The 16501-nt window shown below is 36.1% G+C and overlaps 2 protein-coding genes across 5 annotated transcripts in view; both read right to left on the bottom strand.

Annotated features, from left to right (window-relative positions):
- Positions 1-10135, bottom strand: part of SCFD1 (sec1 family domain containing 1) — a 104560-nt gene extending 94425 nt beyond the window's left edge. The window contains 3 exon segments of one of the 2 annotated variants that reach the window (NM_001266523.1): positions 2168-2256; positions 4324-4394; positions 10058-10127. In NM_001266523.1, the coding sequence (NP_001253452.1) occupies positions 2168-2256; positions 4324-4394; positions 10058-10115 (218 nt within the window). In that variant the 5' untranslated portion in view covers positions 10116-10127. 2 annotated transcript variants of the gene reach the window in all.
- A 2370-nt stretch (positions 10136-12505) lies between these two features.
- Positions 12506-16501, bottom strand: part of G2E3 (G2/M-phase specific E3 ubiquitin protein ligase) — a 66073-nt gene continuing 62077 nt past the window's right edge. For 2 of the 3 annotated variants that reach the window (XM_015143478.3, XM_028850546.2), the window contains one exon: positions 12980-16252. In XM_015143478.3, the coding sequence (XP_014998964.3) occupies positions 15996-16252 (257 nt within the window). In that variant the 3' untranslated portion in view covers positions 12980-15995. 3 annotated transcript variants of the gene reach the window in all.

Here is a 16501-nt window from a genome sequence, read left to right as displayed (position 1 = left end):
TTAGTAAATAAAGGAGTTAAACACTTAGTACAGAGACAATGGCACTCAATGTTTATTAATAAACCACAATTTCCAAGGATAGCATCAAGTTAAACTTTACTTCAGTCCATAAGAATTAACACGCTATCAAAGCAAATATGCTTATTTCAGTCTGACATAAAAATGAAAGGAAAACTCATCAAATACCGTATTTCATGAAACCCAAGGTGGTAACAATTTTAAAACATCAATTTTAAAATATATTTTATATACTACTGAGAAATAAAAATGCTGCCAGTTATGACATATCATCAGTGATAAGATAGATCCTAATTTCAGAAATATAAAAAAGGACATTTGGATTTGACAAAATATAATAATCTATTAATTTTAACAAATGCTGATTATACAACTAAAGAATTTGAGCTGATCAAACCAGATTCTGGTAAGTTACTTACCAAAAATCTAAAACCATATTCCCAATAATACATTTCAATTCAATATATAATATCATAAAAACTGGTTATAACATCATAAATACAACAAAATGCAAATAGCTTAGAACACCATAAAATTGGACTCTTGTAGTATACAAAAGTATTACTATCTATCCATGAACACAGTCCTTCTCCAAATGTTTTTTTTGTTTTTTTTTTTTTTTTTTTTTTACAGAATCTTGCTCAGCTGCCCAGGTCAGAGTGTTGTGTCACGATCTCGGTTCACTACAACCTCTGCCTCCTGGGTTCAAGCAATTGTCCTTCCTCAGCCTCCCAAGTAGCTAGGATTACAGGCGGGTATGCCACCACACCCAGCTAATTTTTGTATTTTTAGTAGAGACACAGTTTCACCATGTTGGCCAGGCTGGTCTCGAACTCCTGAGCTCAAGTGATCCGCCCACCCCGGCCTCCAGAAGTGCTGGGATTACTGGCATGAGCCACTGCGCCTGGCCCCTTCTCCAAATGTTCTACTAGGCAAGTCCATGAAGTACTGCAATTTGTATTATTTTTATTAAACATATCAGAAGCAATATAATCACACAAACTTAACAGTTAAGACAACATAGATAGCCTCCTATGGTGATTAACAGTCATTACTTCACAGTCACTTAAATTTTTCATATTAATGATTAATGAGATATTCCTTTTTAAAAAAAAAGTATAGAGAGTCCCTGACTTACAATGGTTCAACTTAGGATTTTTTGACTTTATGATGGTGCATATTCAGTAGAAATCATACCTTAAGCACCTATAAAAACATTCTGTTTTCAACTTTCAGCACTGTAGTCAATAAATTACATGAGATATTCAAGTTTATTTTATTTAATTAATTAATTATTTTTTTTGAGACAGAGTCTTGCTCTGTTGCCCAGGCTAGAGTGCAGTGGCAGTCTCGGCTCACTGCAATCTCAGCCTCCCGGGTTCAAGTGATTCTCCTGCCTCAGCCTCCTGAGTAGCTGGGATTACAGGTGCCTGCCACCATGCCTGGCTAATTTTTTGTATTTTTTTTTTAGTAAAGATGGTGTTTCACCACATGGCCAGGCTGGTCTTGAACTCCTGACCTTGTGATTCGCCCACCTTGGCCTCCCAAAGCACTGGGATTACAGACGTGAGCCACAGTGCCCAGCCTCGACAGTTTATTATAAAGGAGGCTATGTGTTGGATCTAACTTTGCCCAACTGTAGGCTAATGTAAGTGTTCTGAGCATGCTGAAGGTAGGAGAGGCTAAGCTATGATGTTTGTGTTAGGTTAGGTGTATTAAATGCATTTTTTTGACTTACAAAATTTTTAACTTACAATGGGTTTATAAGTATGTAACCCCATTGTAGGTCAAGGAGAATCTGTGTATTTAAAGGAAGAAATCACTTTTAGAGCTGGAAGAGACCTTAAGATTATTAGTTCTTTTCCTTTACGTAGAGGGTAAACCAAGTCTGTAGGAAAAGACACAAGGGAGAAAATTTAAATTCTGAAATTATAAAGCCTCAGACTGAGGATTTTTTTAAATCCCAGAAATAAGGGGTTGAATAAAAGATGATATGGGGAAAAAATGTTCAACACTACATAAATACTGTAACCTAACACTATTTTTCTCTATAAATGTTCTTTAATAATTTGATTTCAGGGTGGCCAAAGAAATTTTTAAGAATGTATTTGAAAATGAATGCCACTATTAGAAATATGTAAAAACTCACAGATGCAGAGTGATTCCCATGTCTCTCAGCTCCTTCACAGATAGCAGAGGAGAGATTATATCTTGGCCAAATCTGTCATAAATGAGTACCTATTAAAAAAACGATGTGTCATCATTATCATTGAACAACCAATAGTGAACCTATATTAAGACAATGTTGAAGCAAATTTTATTTTAACAAATCATAGATACTAAATTATTATCCTTTCCTCAATTTAATATTTTCCATCATTATTTACCCAAACGTCCATCCAGGGATTAATACATTCTTAAAGCATTACTACTCAGGCTAAAATAAATAAACAGTTATATCAATTTCTTCTTACAAAATTCTTTTTTCTAGGTTTTAAAAAAATAGAGACTATAAAATCGTTAAGCTATAATAAACAACTTTGAACTTAAAGCCAATTCACGTTCATACCCTTATTTTTTTTCTAGTTCACATATCTTTTCTAAAAACAGATATGTAAAAATTAGCCACTTTGAAAACTAATATATAACGAGTTCCAGGACTACAATAAAAAATTTAGTATTTTAAGCATCTCAGGTTAAAAAGATACTCATTAAAAAAAATTAAGTCCCTGGCTGTGGCGCTGCGGCTCATGCTTGTAATCTCAGCACTTTGGGAGGCCGAGGTGGGCAGATCATGAGGTGAAGAGATCGAGACCATCCTGGCCAACATGGTGAAACCCTTTCCCTACTAAAAATATAAAACTTAGCTGGGCGTGGTGGCACGCACCTGTAATCCCAGCTACTCAGGAGGCTGAGGAAGCAGAATTGCTTGAACCTGGGAGGTGGAGGTTGCAGTGAGCCAAGATTGCGCCACTGCACTCCAGCCTGGCGACAGAGCGAGACTCCATCTCAAAAAAATAAATAAATAAACAATTAAGTCCCTAAAACACTTCCTCACATTCTCAAAGTATTAAAACAGATAGTTTTGAGGAGTGGTAAGATCTCCAACTAGGCTTTTTAACTCAAAATTAGTTTCACGGTTAAGGCAAATAAAAGAGATCCTCAACTGGTAATCGTTCTCTACAACTACCTCAATAATTATTTATGGAGTAAGAAATTGCTAATGAGAGAATGAAACATGTTGTTATGAAAACATGTTTTCTTGAATGCCAGAATTTCCTTTAGAGAGACTAAAAATCTTTCTGCTCTGGTTATAAAAGGTTCATGTTGCATCTTTCAAAAATCTTCCCTCTTTTAATCTCAATACATGTGTATTATTAATTTTAATGATATAAAAAGTGATGGGTAGGAAAAGTATCTGACAAAAATTTGTACCCAAGAAATTCTCAAACTATTTCAACCAAAAGCTCAATATTGGTCTTAGAAACAAACAAGTATAGTTTATGCAAGAGGCAATAGGAAGATGCCCACAAAGGAACAAGAAGGAGAAAAATTAGGGAATACTCTGGAGCTTAAGCTATGAAATCAATACAGACAACTTTAACAACTTTTAGAGTTAACCCAAAGGACTTATAAAGACTCAAAAGAGTTTTCAAAACACCCTAAATTCTAAACATGTTGATTCGTTCTTAATTTTTAGCAAGAGAGAAATATAAAGAGACTGTTAACCAGTAAGTTTAAACCCAATCAACTGTATTATAACATCTGAAGAAAGAGAGTCTGCATGAAGTTTAAAATGAAGAAGCCTAAAGAACAGGAATTTTTAAAGGCTCTCCATTATTTCCCAAAGGAAAAGTTTGTAGATTGCTTTCTGATTCAATTAACAGTTTCATATATCATAAATTAATAAACTGGTATTACAGTTTACAGATCATTTTCTCATGAGTTTGTTAAAATAATCCAGGCCCTCTGAATGTGACTAACCCCAAGCAAACTTATAAAATCCGAAGTCTGGACTTGAAAAGCTAAGGAACAAAATATCAACCAGGGTAAAGACCTATCAGTGACATCCTACCAAAGAGATCAAATGGACTCACTAGATGAAAATTCCTATTTTATCACCTGTCTCATTCCATAGAATGTCTGTCAAAAAGATTCATATTAAGAGATCATGTTAAATAAGGATAAAACATTCATGATAACTAATATGTGTTACTTCTTCCATATTATAATAAATTCCCTCCAATTACCACCAATAAGGGCTGAGAAAAACAGAAATCAGTTCCCATCAAGATAAACTCTTACCTTCCATACTGGTTCTCCTGTGCTGTTTTTAATATGAGGCACATTGAAATTCAACATACGCTTCAAAGCCACTGAAAATAAAAAGTTTTATCAAATATTGTCATTGTTTTTTAGGATTTTATTTTTCCTCCATCATTTATTATTTACTACCCCAAAACAAAATATACTAATCAAATCTAGCAAAACTGATTAACCAAATGACTATATGTGTAGAACTAGGGGTCAGATCTTATAAGACTATTCCATCGACAGCTAATTGGTATTTTAGGATATTTCCCAAAATACAATAAGCATCTGTCCCCAGATGAAATCGTGGGAAATGTTCAGGAAGAATTTGCAATGGCCTCAATACACTGATGCTGTTGCCTGTGTATTGTCTGGCTGAAAGCATAGATTAAGGTAAGTCCTTTTTTTTAGTCTGAGTGGTCTAGTGAGAAGGATCAGTCCTTTCTTTCTTTTCTTTTTTTCTTCTGAGACAGAGTTTCGCTCCTGTCGCTCAGGCTGGATTGCAATGGCGCAATCTCGGCTCACTGCAACTTCTGCCTCCCCGGTTTAAGCAGTTCTCCTGCTTCAGCCTCCTAAGCAGTTGGGATTACAGGCATGCGCTGCCAGGCCTGGCTAATTTTGTATTTTTAGTAGAGATGAGGTTTCTCCATGTTGGTCATGCTGGTCTAGAACTCCCGACCTCAGGTGATCTGCCCGCCTTGGCCTCCCAAAGTGCTGGGATTACAGGTGTGAGCCACTGTGCCCGGCCTGGATCAGTCTCTCAAAACAAAATTATCCATGGCATATTCAATTGGTTCATATACAAAACCTTCATACAGCAGATCTCTCTACAGTTACGTAAGAGTATATCTTACAACCAATTTATCCTGTCAGATTCACTAAAAAGTTGCTTAAAATTCTATGTCCCTAGGGAAAACAGACTTTCCCATATAGTAGGTAACTGATAATTCCAGCTGAGCAAATATACAACATCAAAAATCACAGTTATGTCTGTTACAGTATTTTGTGCTATTTATCACTCATCTGTAACAGTGTTACAGCAAATGAAAATCCCTTAATATACTTCTTTGCGAAACTGAGATGGCCAAATATTCAAGAGATTATACTAGTTATAATATCTTGATTTAATTTTTATAAAACTGACGACCTTAATATCCACTTGGTTGATTGTTAAAAACATTTGCATCAGGCTTTAAGTAATACAGAATAACCTATACTCCAAAGTCCTACGAGAGACCTATATAATACTAAAATCACCTGAATATCAATTTACAGCATATTCATTCACTCACAAGAAAAAACTTCTATTAAATGCTTGTTTGCTGAGGTAGGTATAATGCTGTTAAAACTGCTATCACTGAAGAGACTGGACTTCAGTGATACATTTGCATAGTTATGTGTGTGTACATACTGTTGTGCTGAACCGTTATTGCCTCCAATGGGGATGATACCATGTTTGAGAGGCCTAAGAAGAGACCTGGAGCCAGGAAATGAGACATGGGGTTTTACTGGGGGCAACACGCAGAGGGGAGTCCAGTGACAGTGGGCTGAATAGGAGAACTGTAAGAACTCAGTGGCGATGCGCTGGGCAGGAGAACCATAACCGCACACAAAAAGCGGTTTATATAGCAAGAATGTGGTTTATACAGCATTTTCACTTAACATTTCCCTAACAACTTCCACCTGGCAACCTTCATTCAACCCAAAACTCGGAGCCTTGATCCACTGCATAGCCTATGTTTCACCGGATGGGTTGGAGGCTCAGATGTTTCTCATAGCCAAGGAATGAATCTCCAGGTGGGCCATTTTCTGATTTCCTAGCTTGGAACACATATCCAGGTGTGTCTGCAACACAGGGTCATTCTCAGGGCATGCTTAAGTTATTGCTATCAGGCATATTTACCATACACCTACAGACATAATTTTTGGTCAAATGTTATTACCTAATGTCCGGCCAATAATACACACTACCAATAATTAATACCTACTTCAGAGGCCCACAGGTGTTATATTAAATAAAATGTATTTCATTTAATGTATTTATTATAATAATATATTAAATATATTTAATATAATGTAAACAAAAAAACAGCTTAACACTTAAAACTGAAATAACACAGTAGGCATGGAAGAGGTTCCAGGATTAACTCTCCCACTGCGCATTTGCAGAGCTCTTCCTCCACCTCCAGGCAATAAAGACACCATCACCCTGGCACTCACGCCCACGAGGGAGGAAACCCTGTTTCTTGGAACAGCTGTTCACACTCTTGAAGCCTGGTAATTTGGAAGAACGAAAGCCTGGGCTGCCATGCAAGCCTCAGGTGTTTAGTATGCTGCAGAGTTAGGCCTTAGCTAACTGAAAGAGGCCAGTAGCAGCAAATAAGATAATCCTACACTTGCCTTCTCAGCCCAATCTGAGATTTTCTCCAACTCTGAACCTTGGCTAACTTATTAAAAGGTATTTTGATACAGTGGATTTGTTAATGGTGTACACGGCCTATGTTCAGAGTTTACAAGAACGTAATTTTACTTTTATCAGAGTTTACCCAAGGCTTAAACCATGACTTTTAACTGAAATGACAAACCATTTTCCTTACTGGCTCTAAACATACTACATGTTGAGCATCCCAACTCTTAATATCTGAAACCTGAAATGCTCCAAAATCAAAATGTTTTAAGCCGGTGCTCAGATTTTCAAATTTGGGATGCTCAACCAGTAATAATGCAAATATTCCAAAATCCAAAACACTCCTGGTCCCGAGCATTTTGGATAAGGGACACTCAACTTGTATCCATATTCCTAGACTTGGTTAATGTCATTTCACGTTTACCTGGAATGTTTTCTTCACACATGCACTGAACAAATGCTGTCAACTATACTTACTATTCATTCATTCAACATGTTTAATGAGTGCTCACCACAGGCACTGTAGTCATTGGGGACCTAGCAACTGAAGAAAACAGTGAATAAAATCGCCTGTCCTCAAGTAGCTTTCATTCTAATTGGGGGATAGGGAAAATAAAAAAAAGATAATAATAAGTAAAACACATGGAATGTAGATCATGGTAAGTGCTATGAAGAAAGGTAAGATTGGGAAAGAGGAAGATGGAGTTGGGGTGTAATTTTAAACAGAGTAATTGGGGAAGGCCTCCTGAGAAGGTAACATCTGAGTAAAGACCTAAAGGAAATGAGGGAGTGAGCCATGGAGATTCTCTCTGAAACAGTATTCCACAAAGAAGAAACAAATACAAAGGCTCGAAGGTGGGAGCATTCCTGGTGGGTTCAAGGAGAGGGAAGAGAAATAGGGAATGAGGTCCAAAAGCTACATGGGAACCAGATCATATAAGTAAGGCCTTGTAGAACACTGTAAGATCACTTTGGCTTTTATCATGGTTGAAATGGGAAGAAGCTGGAAGACTTTGAGCAAACATATGGCATGATCAGTTTGGGTACTGTGTGAAAAATAACGAAGGAGAACAGGATCGTAAAAGCAAGGAGACCAAATAGGTTATTGCAGAAATTCATAGTGGATAGGATCTGGAAATAGCAATGACAACAGTCAGATCCTGGATGTATTTTCAGAGTAGAACTGACAAGATTTACTGAAAGATCTTACATGAGACATGAAAGAGACAAGTCAAGAAAACTTCAAGGTTTTTGACCTGCAACTAAAAGGATGCAACTGCCATTAACTGATATGGAGCAGACTGAGTTCAGATGGGAGGGCCAGACTAGGGATATAAACCTGGGAATCATCAACATAGAGAATACTGAAAGCTAAGTTGCTAGATGCTAACACTAATGGGACCCAGCAACATTGAGAAGCAGGGAAGATGTGCAAGAACTTGTAACGAAGACGCATTCAATGAAGAACAACAGTAACACAAAGCAGGAGGCAACTGATTCTACCTGTTGAACTGAAGGTATGGATAGAGAGGACAGTAAACCTGGAAGAAAGGAGATAGCTTGTGAGCTTGTGGGATGACATTCAAAAGACCAATAAAGATTTTTCAGGCAGGCAAAGCAAGAAACAGGCATGTTAGTTTACCTCTATCTTACTTTCCTCACCTGTAAAATGGAGATAATAATACATAATCACCTAAAGCAATGCCTAACCATAGTAAATGCTCAATAAATGCTAACAATTATCTCATCCACCCAAATATTTCAGTATCGAGAATATTTGAGGATTGTGAGTTATTTCCCAAAACATTCTCAATAGGCATGAGGGAAATAGCTAATTCTGTATTACAATATATACACAAGGATTTACCTTCCTCTGAAAATGAGGCAGAATTCAATGACAGTAAAAATATGATAAAGAATAGATCTAGCACAATCTATCTAGTAATTCTGTAAAATCTCAACTATGTTCATTTCTGCAGAAATACAAACGATTAGATTTTAATGATCTACAAAGTTTCTGCATACAAGTTTACTGCCATGCAAATTTATTTTTCAAAAAGCTCTCTTGTATTGGTACAGTTTCACTGACACGTTATTTTAATATGTAGTATAGTCATCAGAAACACAGCATTAAAACAAATGGAGCTTCTATTTGCTTAAACAGATACAATGAATGGCAGGTATGCCCCAAATCTTATTTGAACTTCCCTATATTTGATTATGCCTGACTTCACCTGATAGGTTACACTAAATTATTTACTGGGAAAAGCAGAACGCAACTCAGCATCTTTTGTGTGTCATTACTAGATTGAAGTCTAACATTTTTCTTTAATTTCTTTAAATGCCAAAGAAAGGAATCAAGTACAGCCCAAATTCCTTCTGTAGGTCATATGAATTATAAATTCATTTTTCTATTCATATTTATATCCAACAGGGCATAATTTCAGCAAACAGAATTCCAAGTATGCACATGCTTGACGCCTTATTTCTATTAGCTCCTCAGAATAAATGGCTTGAAAACTTTTAAGACAACTAGTTCAACCTTTAGTTTGTAGCTCACAGGTATAAACCAAGTTGTCGTAAGTTTTCAAATAAGGCAAAACTAATTTCTAAGAGGGAAAAAACCCCAAAACTCAAGAATATGTAGCTTCTTACATTTCTCTGCATAAATACAAGCTATATAAACATGCTCTATTGAAGATAAAATATTATTTTAAAACAATAATCTGTCAAACAATTAAAATGAGAAAGCTATTAATTCAATTCCTCAATGCCTTCCAGCAAGGTGAAGGAGAAAATCTTTTATCACCAGGCATTTTTCTGCAGGTACCCCCAAAAGGCTGGTCCGAAGTAGAGAAGTGGCGCAAAGCAGGCCGCTGTGAAAATACCTAAATTCTGTAATTGTGGTGGAAGTGCCAGAAAATGGGAGTTCTCTCAAAAATCAAAACCAGAACTGAACCACGCACAGAAACAAACTCGGAGACCTCATAGGTGGCAACATAGATAAGAAGCTATCTGCTGCTAGATCTTGTTGTGATGGCCTTCTGATGCCCACTAGGAAGGAGACAAGAGCAAGGCCATAGCAATCTGCCCACCGCTAAAGCTCCTTCTCCTGCACCACAGGAGGAACCGAGTCAAGCTAATGGCATCTTCTCCCCAAAAACTCAAAGGGGAGGGGCTCTTGATGTTCTAGGGACTGGATTAAACTCCCGGAGATCGCTCTCTGAGCTGCACGCACCACGACCGAGTGAGGGCGACAAGCACAGGAGAAGAATGTCGTCGGGGCAGTCACGAAGCTTCAAGAAGAGAGTAAGTCAGTACCTGTCTGCCTTTCCCGAATACTGGCTGCTGCTGCTGTCGCTGCCGCCGCCGACGCCATCTTGACTCCCACGAGCCACTGCCCGGCTGGCGAGCGGAGCCGGGGGATGACGTGGCTGCCCTTACCGCCCCGGAAGCAAAGCCCGGAAGGGCGGGGCAAAAGGGCGTGCCTGAGGGCCGGACTCCACCTCCTCGAGGAAGACCTCCACTCTCGATAGAACTGGGAGAGCCGGTGCAGGTTAACTCAGTGGCCCGTAATGTTAGCCGAATACTACGAGTTTTTATCCTGTCTTATCAAGCCACACTCTCTCAAATGGTAGCAACATTAAATTGAACTCTTAGGGTAGGAGCGTGTAGTGCTAAGAACCTAATTACTGAACTGTTGGCTTGGTGGCTTACAGAGCACTGACGGGGTGATAATACTCTAGGAGTATAAGGACCACAGGACTGAAGTAAATGAAGCTCCTGAAACACAGGCAACATTTTAACGTTAGCTCTAGTTTCTCAGTGCAGCAGGAGTCTTCCCTTTGCTCCTTTTTCCAGAGAAACAGAAAGCATTGGAGCTTCACTCTAATCTGGCATATTTCTCAGTCGCATCTCTTAAAAAAAAAAAAAAAAAAAAGGGTCTAGCTTTATGGTGGCGTTCTGCCGGCATGGACACGGGATCCAGGGAGGTACAAAATGAGAAATTAGCATCTCTCCTCTTTCCTTGTAGTAATTGCAAAATCACATTGCCGTGGGAAGGAAGTTGCCCAGGCTCAAGTGCGCAATCAGGGCTCACTGCAGCCTCAAATTCCGACTGTCAAACGATCCTCCTGCTTCAGCCTCCCAAGTAGCAAGGGACTACAGCGGCACACCATCAGGACAGGCTGATGTGCTGGTTTTTTGTTGTTGTTGTTTTTGAGATAGTATCTCACTCTGTCGCTCAGGCTGGAGTGCAGTGGCAGAGTCTCAGCTCACTGTAGCCTCGACCTTCTGGACTCAAGCAATCCTCCCAAACTATCCTTCCACCTCAGCCAACCCAGTAGTTGAGACTACAGACAGGTGCCACCACGCCCAGCTAATTTTTTTTTTTTTTTTTTTTTTTTTTTTTTTGTAGAGACGGGGATTCAGCATGTTGGCCAGGCTGGTCTTGTGCTGGCTGTTTAATGTACACTTGAAGCCACATGACCACAAAATTTACGGGATTTCTAACTTAATCTATAGATTTTACTGTATGACAAAAATGGATACACAATGACAGCTCATTTCCCGAGTTCATTGATGACACTTCATTATGAAGCTGCACCAAATTCTGAAATGAAATCAGACTCTGCCTCAAAAACTTGACTTTCAAAATTATATAAATGAAATGAAGTTAGCCTAACGATTATGTAAGACTGTTTTATAGTGTGAAACAATGGCTTTTTTCATTAATAAAAACTTTATTTTTGTGACATTTAAAATAGGTTATCTTATTTTTAATGCTATTAGGAAACATCCTAGCATTCGACCTACAATCTTTACCTTTTAAGAATTACATAATCTCTGCTGGGTGCGGTGGCTCACGCCTGTAATCCCAGCACTTTGGGAGGTGGAGGTCGGAAGATCACCTGAGGTCAGGAGTCCGAAACCAGCTTGGTCAACATGGTGAAACCCGGTCTCTACTAAAAATACAAAATTACCCAGGCGTGGTGGTGGGCACCTTTAATCCCTGCTACTGGGGAGGCTGAGGCAGGGAGAACTGCTTGAACCTGCGAGGCGGAGGATGCAGTGAGCCGAGATGGTGCCCCTGCACTCCAGCCTCGGTGAGTGAGATTGTCTCAAAAAAAAAAAAATTATGTAATCTTTTTTACAGCTAATTGGCATATTCATTAAGAAATTAACTGGAATACGTGTGTTTCTTCAGTACTATTACTAATATTTTGAAGGAATCTTTAATGATCTAGGTGTGTTCCAACTAAACAGAAACTATTTCTGCCCTGTGGGAAAGTTCTACTGCATTCTTCAGTCTCTATGAAATATAAAATATCTGAGAGCCCAATTTTGCTCATTTGGGTCCTTCCACTTTCAAATGCAAATCCATCATCGAGCCACTTCAGTTCCATCACAGATTCCCTCCCAAGACTATGAGTGGTGTTAAAATCACTAAGACAAATTTAAAATTGATGTACACTGCATACATAGGAAATGATAAAAACTCCTGACCAAGTGCAGAGAGTGTGGGCAATAGATGTATAGAAAAATACACCCCACAGAAGAACAGCAACCATAGACAAATAGCCCTTGTAAGGCTGAGACTGAATAAGGTATTTGTTTTATTAGAATCAGAAAGACTGAAAATAATCTATGGCTACAGATTGTTCATTAACCTAATTTACTATAGCCATTTATCTGAGTCCAGATTTTTGGCTTAAATAATTTATTCTGGTTAGCTATTTTACGTTAGAGGATACATAGTTTTAACACAGATTCCCTCATTTCTATAGGTTCCTGGGTGTCAGACAGTAACTGCTTGCTTATAGGATCTCTCAAATGTGGAGAGTAAAGGAATCTTGTATCTTTCAGTTTTGTCAGAATCTTAATCTTGTTAAATCCCAATAAATTACTTAGTTTATATAGGCAGTTTATCTTTAATGGCATAAACATTTATTTATTTATAAAACTTTGTTATAAATGTCATGCTTTTTGGTTAATCTGGCAGTCTTTAAAAAGGGTATAAATAGGCTGACATATAAATTATCACCTAGCATAATACCTCGCATAGTGTAGGTACTGGGATATGTTTAGGAATTAGAAAAGATAATGGTCAAAATCAGAACTTGAAAACTGAGTCTCTTCAAGACAATCCAAATTTCCCTAAACCACAGATAATATACATTGAAGTAATTCATTATTAAATGTGTTATGTTTTGTATTGCATTACTTGAAGCATGAAACTTTGTATTGCATTACTTGAACCATAAAAACTAGTTTAATAGCTTATTTTAAAAGTAACAATGCAGTACATGATAATCACCATATAAAAGAATTACATGTTTATAATGTAATGATTTTGTTCTGATCATTTTCTTATAATGACTGAATGCTAAAGGCACAGTCACTGAAAAAAGTTACCTAATATACTCCCCTTGACTTAGTATTTAGTACTGAATACAGAAGTTCCAATAGCTTCCATATAATTAGGGGAAAAATTTACAAATGCATAAAATAGAAACCGAGGTGAATTCTCATGCTGGGTAATCAAATAAAGGCTTTTTACTTAACCCAAACAAAAAAAATCACTTCCTCAAATTATAGAAACTAAATATTACAAAGTATAAAAGTATAAGTTTCTGGTGAGATATTTTAAAGAATATCTTGAATAGTAGAGAACTGTATAAAAGGTATTAAAATAAAGTTTCCATATTGGAAATTGTTTAAAAACAATGAATATCAAACTAACCAAAACCATTAACAGTAGATGCATTATATATCAATTTATAGTTTTCCTCAACATTGACAGCAAGAGAAAACAGCCTTAAAATATACAATGTTTAGGCAATTGCAATATTTAAGAAATATATACACACATTTATAAAGATTTATAGCATAATTCTTTTTTAAAATCTAAAATAAGAATTATGCACTGGTTATAAAATGAATAAGAAAAGAACAATTATAATACCAACCATTTGACAAAATGACACTGCAGAAAATAAATAACCTACAGGTTTCTCTGATATTCCTTGACCATACAGATTAATCTAAAAATCCTAATAATGGAACATCCTTCAAACCAGAAAACATTTCGCAAAATAAATATTTATGCTTCACTTGAAAACATGAATATCCTAAATTATTTACACCATCTTATCACTAAGGCCCTGTCTATATATAAAGTAAGTCAAATGAAGAATTGAAATACTGTTTTTAATTGTAGCTAACCCAAGTACACTGCCTCTCCACTTGCCACCCCCACCCTAACAAAGTATTTGTGTGTGAATTACCAGCTTTAATTTCTACCCTAGGGGAAATTAATTAAAACTACAAACCAGAAAATAGCTTTAACTAGGTTTTTTTGGTTTGTATTGGTTTTTAACTGTTATAAAAACAAGGTGGATAAAGAAACAAAGTATCTTTTTATCAACATATTTGGAATAAAAATTGTATGGTGAGTTTGGGGTTTATATTAGCTATTCAAACTCTTTGATAATTGATCTTTCAGTTACTATTGATAAGGCAAAAGAATTCAACCAAAGACAAAGAAATGCCTTATTTAATGTTATTAAATATTTCAAGTTAAAGTAAAACAATTTGCTAGGTATGTTAGTGTATAGATTGAAAAAGACATGAGGGAACAAAGAAAAGTACACTAGAATTATGTTTTAGTTGTCCTTTGGTATTAAGAGATACATTATCTCTTTCAAATCTATTCTGTTACTTTTCTTAAAAAATATCAATAATTTAATGATATTTCTTAAGAAGGGTGAGAATATGACAAGAGCTGACACCTGCTTTGTGTATTAAGAAAAATATGGTTAAAACATTTTACTTACCATAGTGATTTACCTATCATAATGATTTACTTTCATGGAAAACTCAACCATTACATCATTTAAATTTGATAATAGATTAAGGACATCAGACTTTGTTTTCCAATTTTTTCTTTTGTGGGAGTATAAATATGGGGACATGACTCTGGGACTATATATTTTCACATTGTTAGCACATTGTTAGTACAGTTACTTTTAGGTATTGTCTTTTAGTAGCATTATTAAAGTTAAAAAATAAAAGAAAAGAAGGAAAGCGTTTATAGAAGGATACACAGAAACATAGTACTTATCTCTGAGCGGTGACATTAGAATGGGTTTTTCATTCTATCCTTTTTACTTTATTTATACATTGCTTATATAACAGATATCATTCAGGAGCAATGAAGATAACTGTATAATGCTATGGTGCCAACTTACCTTAGCATACAACCATCTTGATAATAAATAAGTCAAATGGTCAAACCTACCAATTCACAGAGATCATTTAAATACCTAAAATGATTATGGATCAGATATACAGAATACCAAACATAGGATACAGAAAACAACAACAACAACAACAACAATAATTTCCCATGATTAAAGCCAAGGCTTTAAAGAAGACACACTTTCTTAGGTATTTTCAACAAAATGTTATCCACCTCAAAAGTGTTTAAGCTCGTGGAATGTCAAAATTTGTGCAATTCTGCCTTTTTTTTTTTTTTTGTGAGATGGAGTCTTGCTATATTGCCCAGGCTGACTGAGCATCTCGATTCTGCCACCTCAGCCTCCCTTATAACTGGGATTACAGGCACATGTGCCCAGCTTAATTCTGCTTTATATATAATACTTCCAACTAGGCATAATCTAACTGCAGTGTGGGTCATCTTAATATAAATCAGTAATCTAAAAACATTTTAAACAACTAATTCGGTGACATCCTAGAAAAGCATGCATAGTAACACAAATCCCAGAATATAAGCCTCTGATTTATATAACAAAATTTAACCAATTAGCTTTTCTATTTAATGCTTTAAAATAAAATGAGGAATAATTTGAAAATTGAATAAATCTAGAAAAATTGTGGCATTCTATATGTAATCCTAATTTACAAAAAATGTGAGTAAAACAGTTTCTACTTTTATATACCATGCTACCATACCTAAATAAAATCCTTACAACCATTTTAAGAGTATTTATATTGAGGTTTATAAAGTATGTATATCAAGAAAATGAGAAACTATCACCTATCTTGACTAGTATGCTTTAACAAAAAAAATTTTTTTTAGCCTAAATGGCCATAATATTCCTTTATATTAATATCATAAATTTTATTAGGCCAAGAAACTAACTAGTTTGTTCAAAGTGATGATGAAAAGGTTAGTGAAACAAAAGAGAGTAATCAATAGCAGCTTTTAAAGAAGCTTCTCTTCATTCAAGGAAACATTTTAATGTCCAATGTAATGAGAACTTTCTTCCTTTTCTAGTTTTAGAGTGTTTCTTATGGTGAAGTCCATATTTTCTTGAAACTCTTTATATGTATTGGTGACTGGAATTGCTAAACAGTTATTACACTTGTTTCCAACAGGAAAATCCACAGGCAGACACTCAATTGAGGGAGTGGGTTTAAATCCAGCTGGAGGAATGGAACTGCAACCAGTTGCAAAAATAAGAATGTCTTCCATTGTTGTTGTAGATTTACCATCTGAAAAAATTTACCAATAAAAGAGAAAAAGAAACAAAAGTAAATCCATGTTATATATTGCTATCATCATAGATTCTTCTCCAAATAGACTTGGAATACTGAAAGGCATAGACTCCCACATTTGTTTTGGGCAACTAAATCACAAAGTCAGGTATAGTAACAGGCAAACAGTACATAAATGAATCTCAAAGTAGAAGGACTAATATAATCATTTAGTACAACTACTTATTGCATATTTGACCACTTCTA

The sequence above is a fragment of the Macaca mulatta genome, chromosome 7 (assembly GCF_049350105.2).
Source record: "Macaca mulatta isolate MMU2019108-1 chromosome 7, T2T-MMU8v2.0, whole genome shotgun sequence".
In the NCBI taxonomy this organism is placed as follows: Eukaryota; Metazoa; Chordata; class Mammalia; order Primates; family Cercopithecidae; genus Macaca; species Macaca mulatta.
Note: the sequence above shows the minus strand (reverse complement) of the source record. Positions and strands in the feature narration are given on the sequence as shown.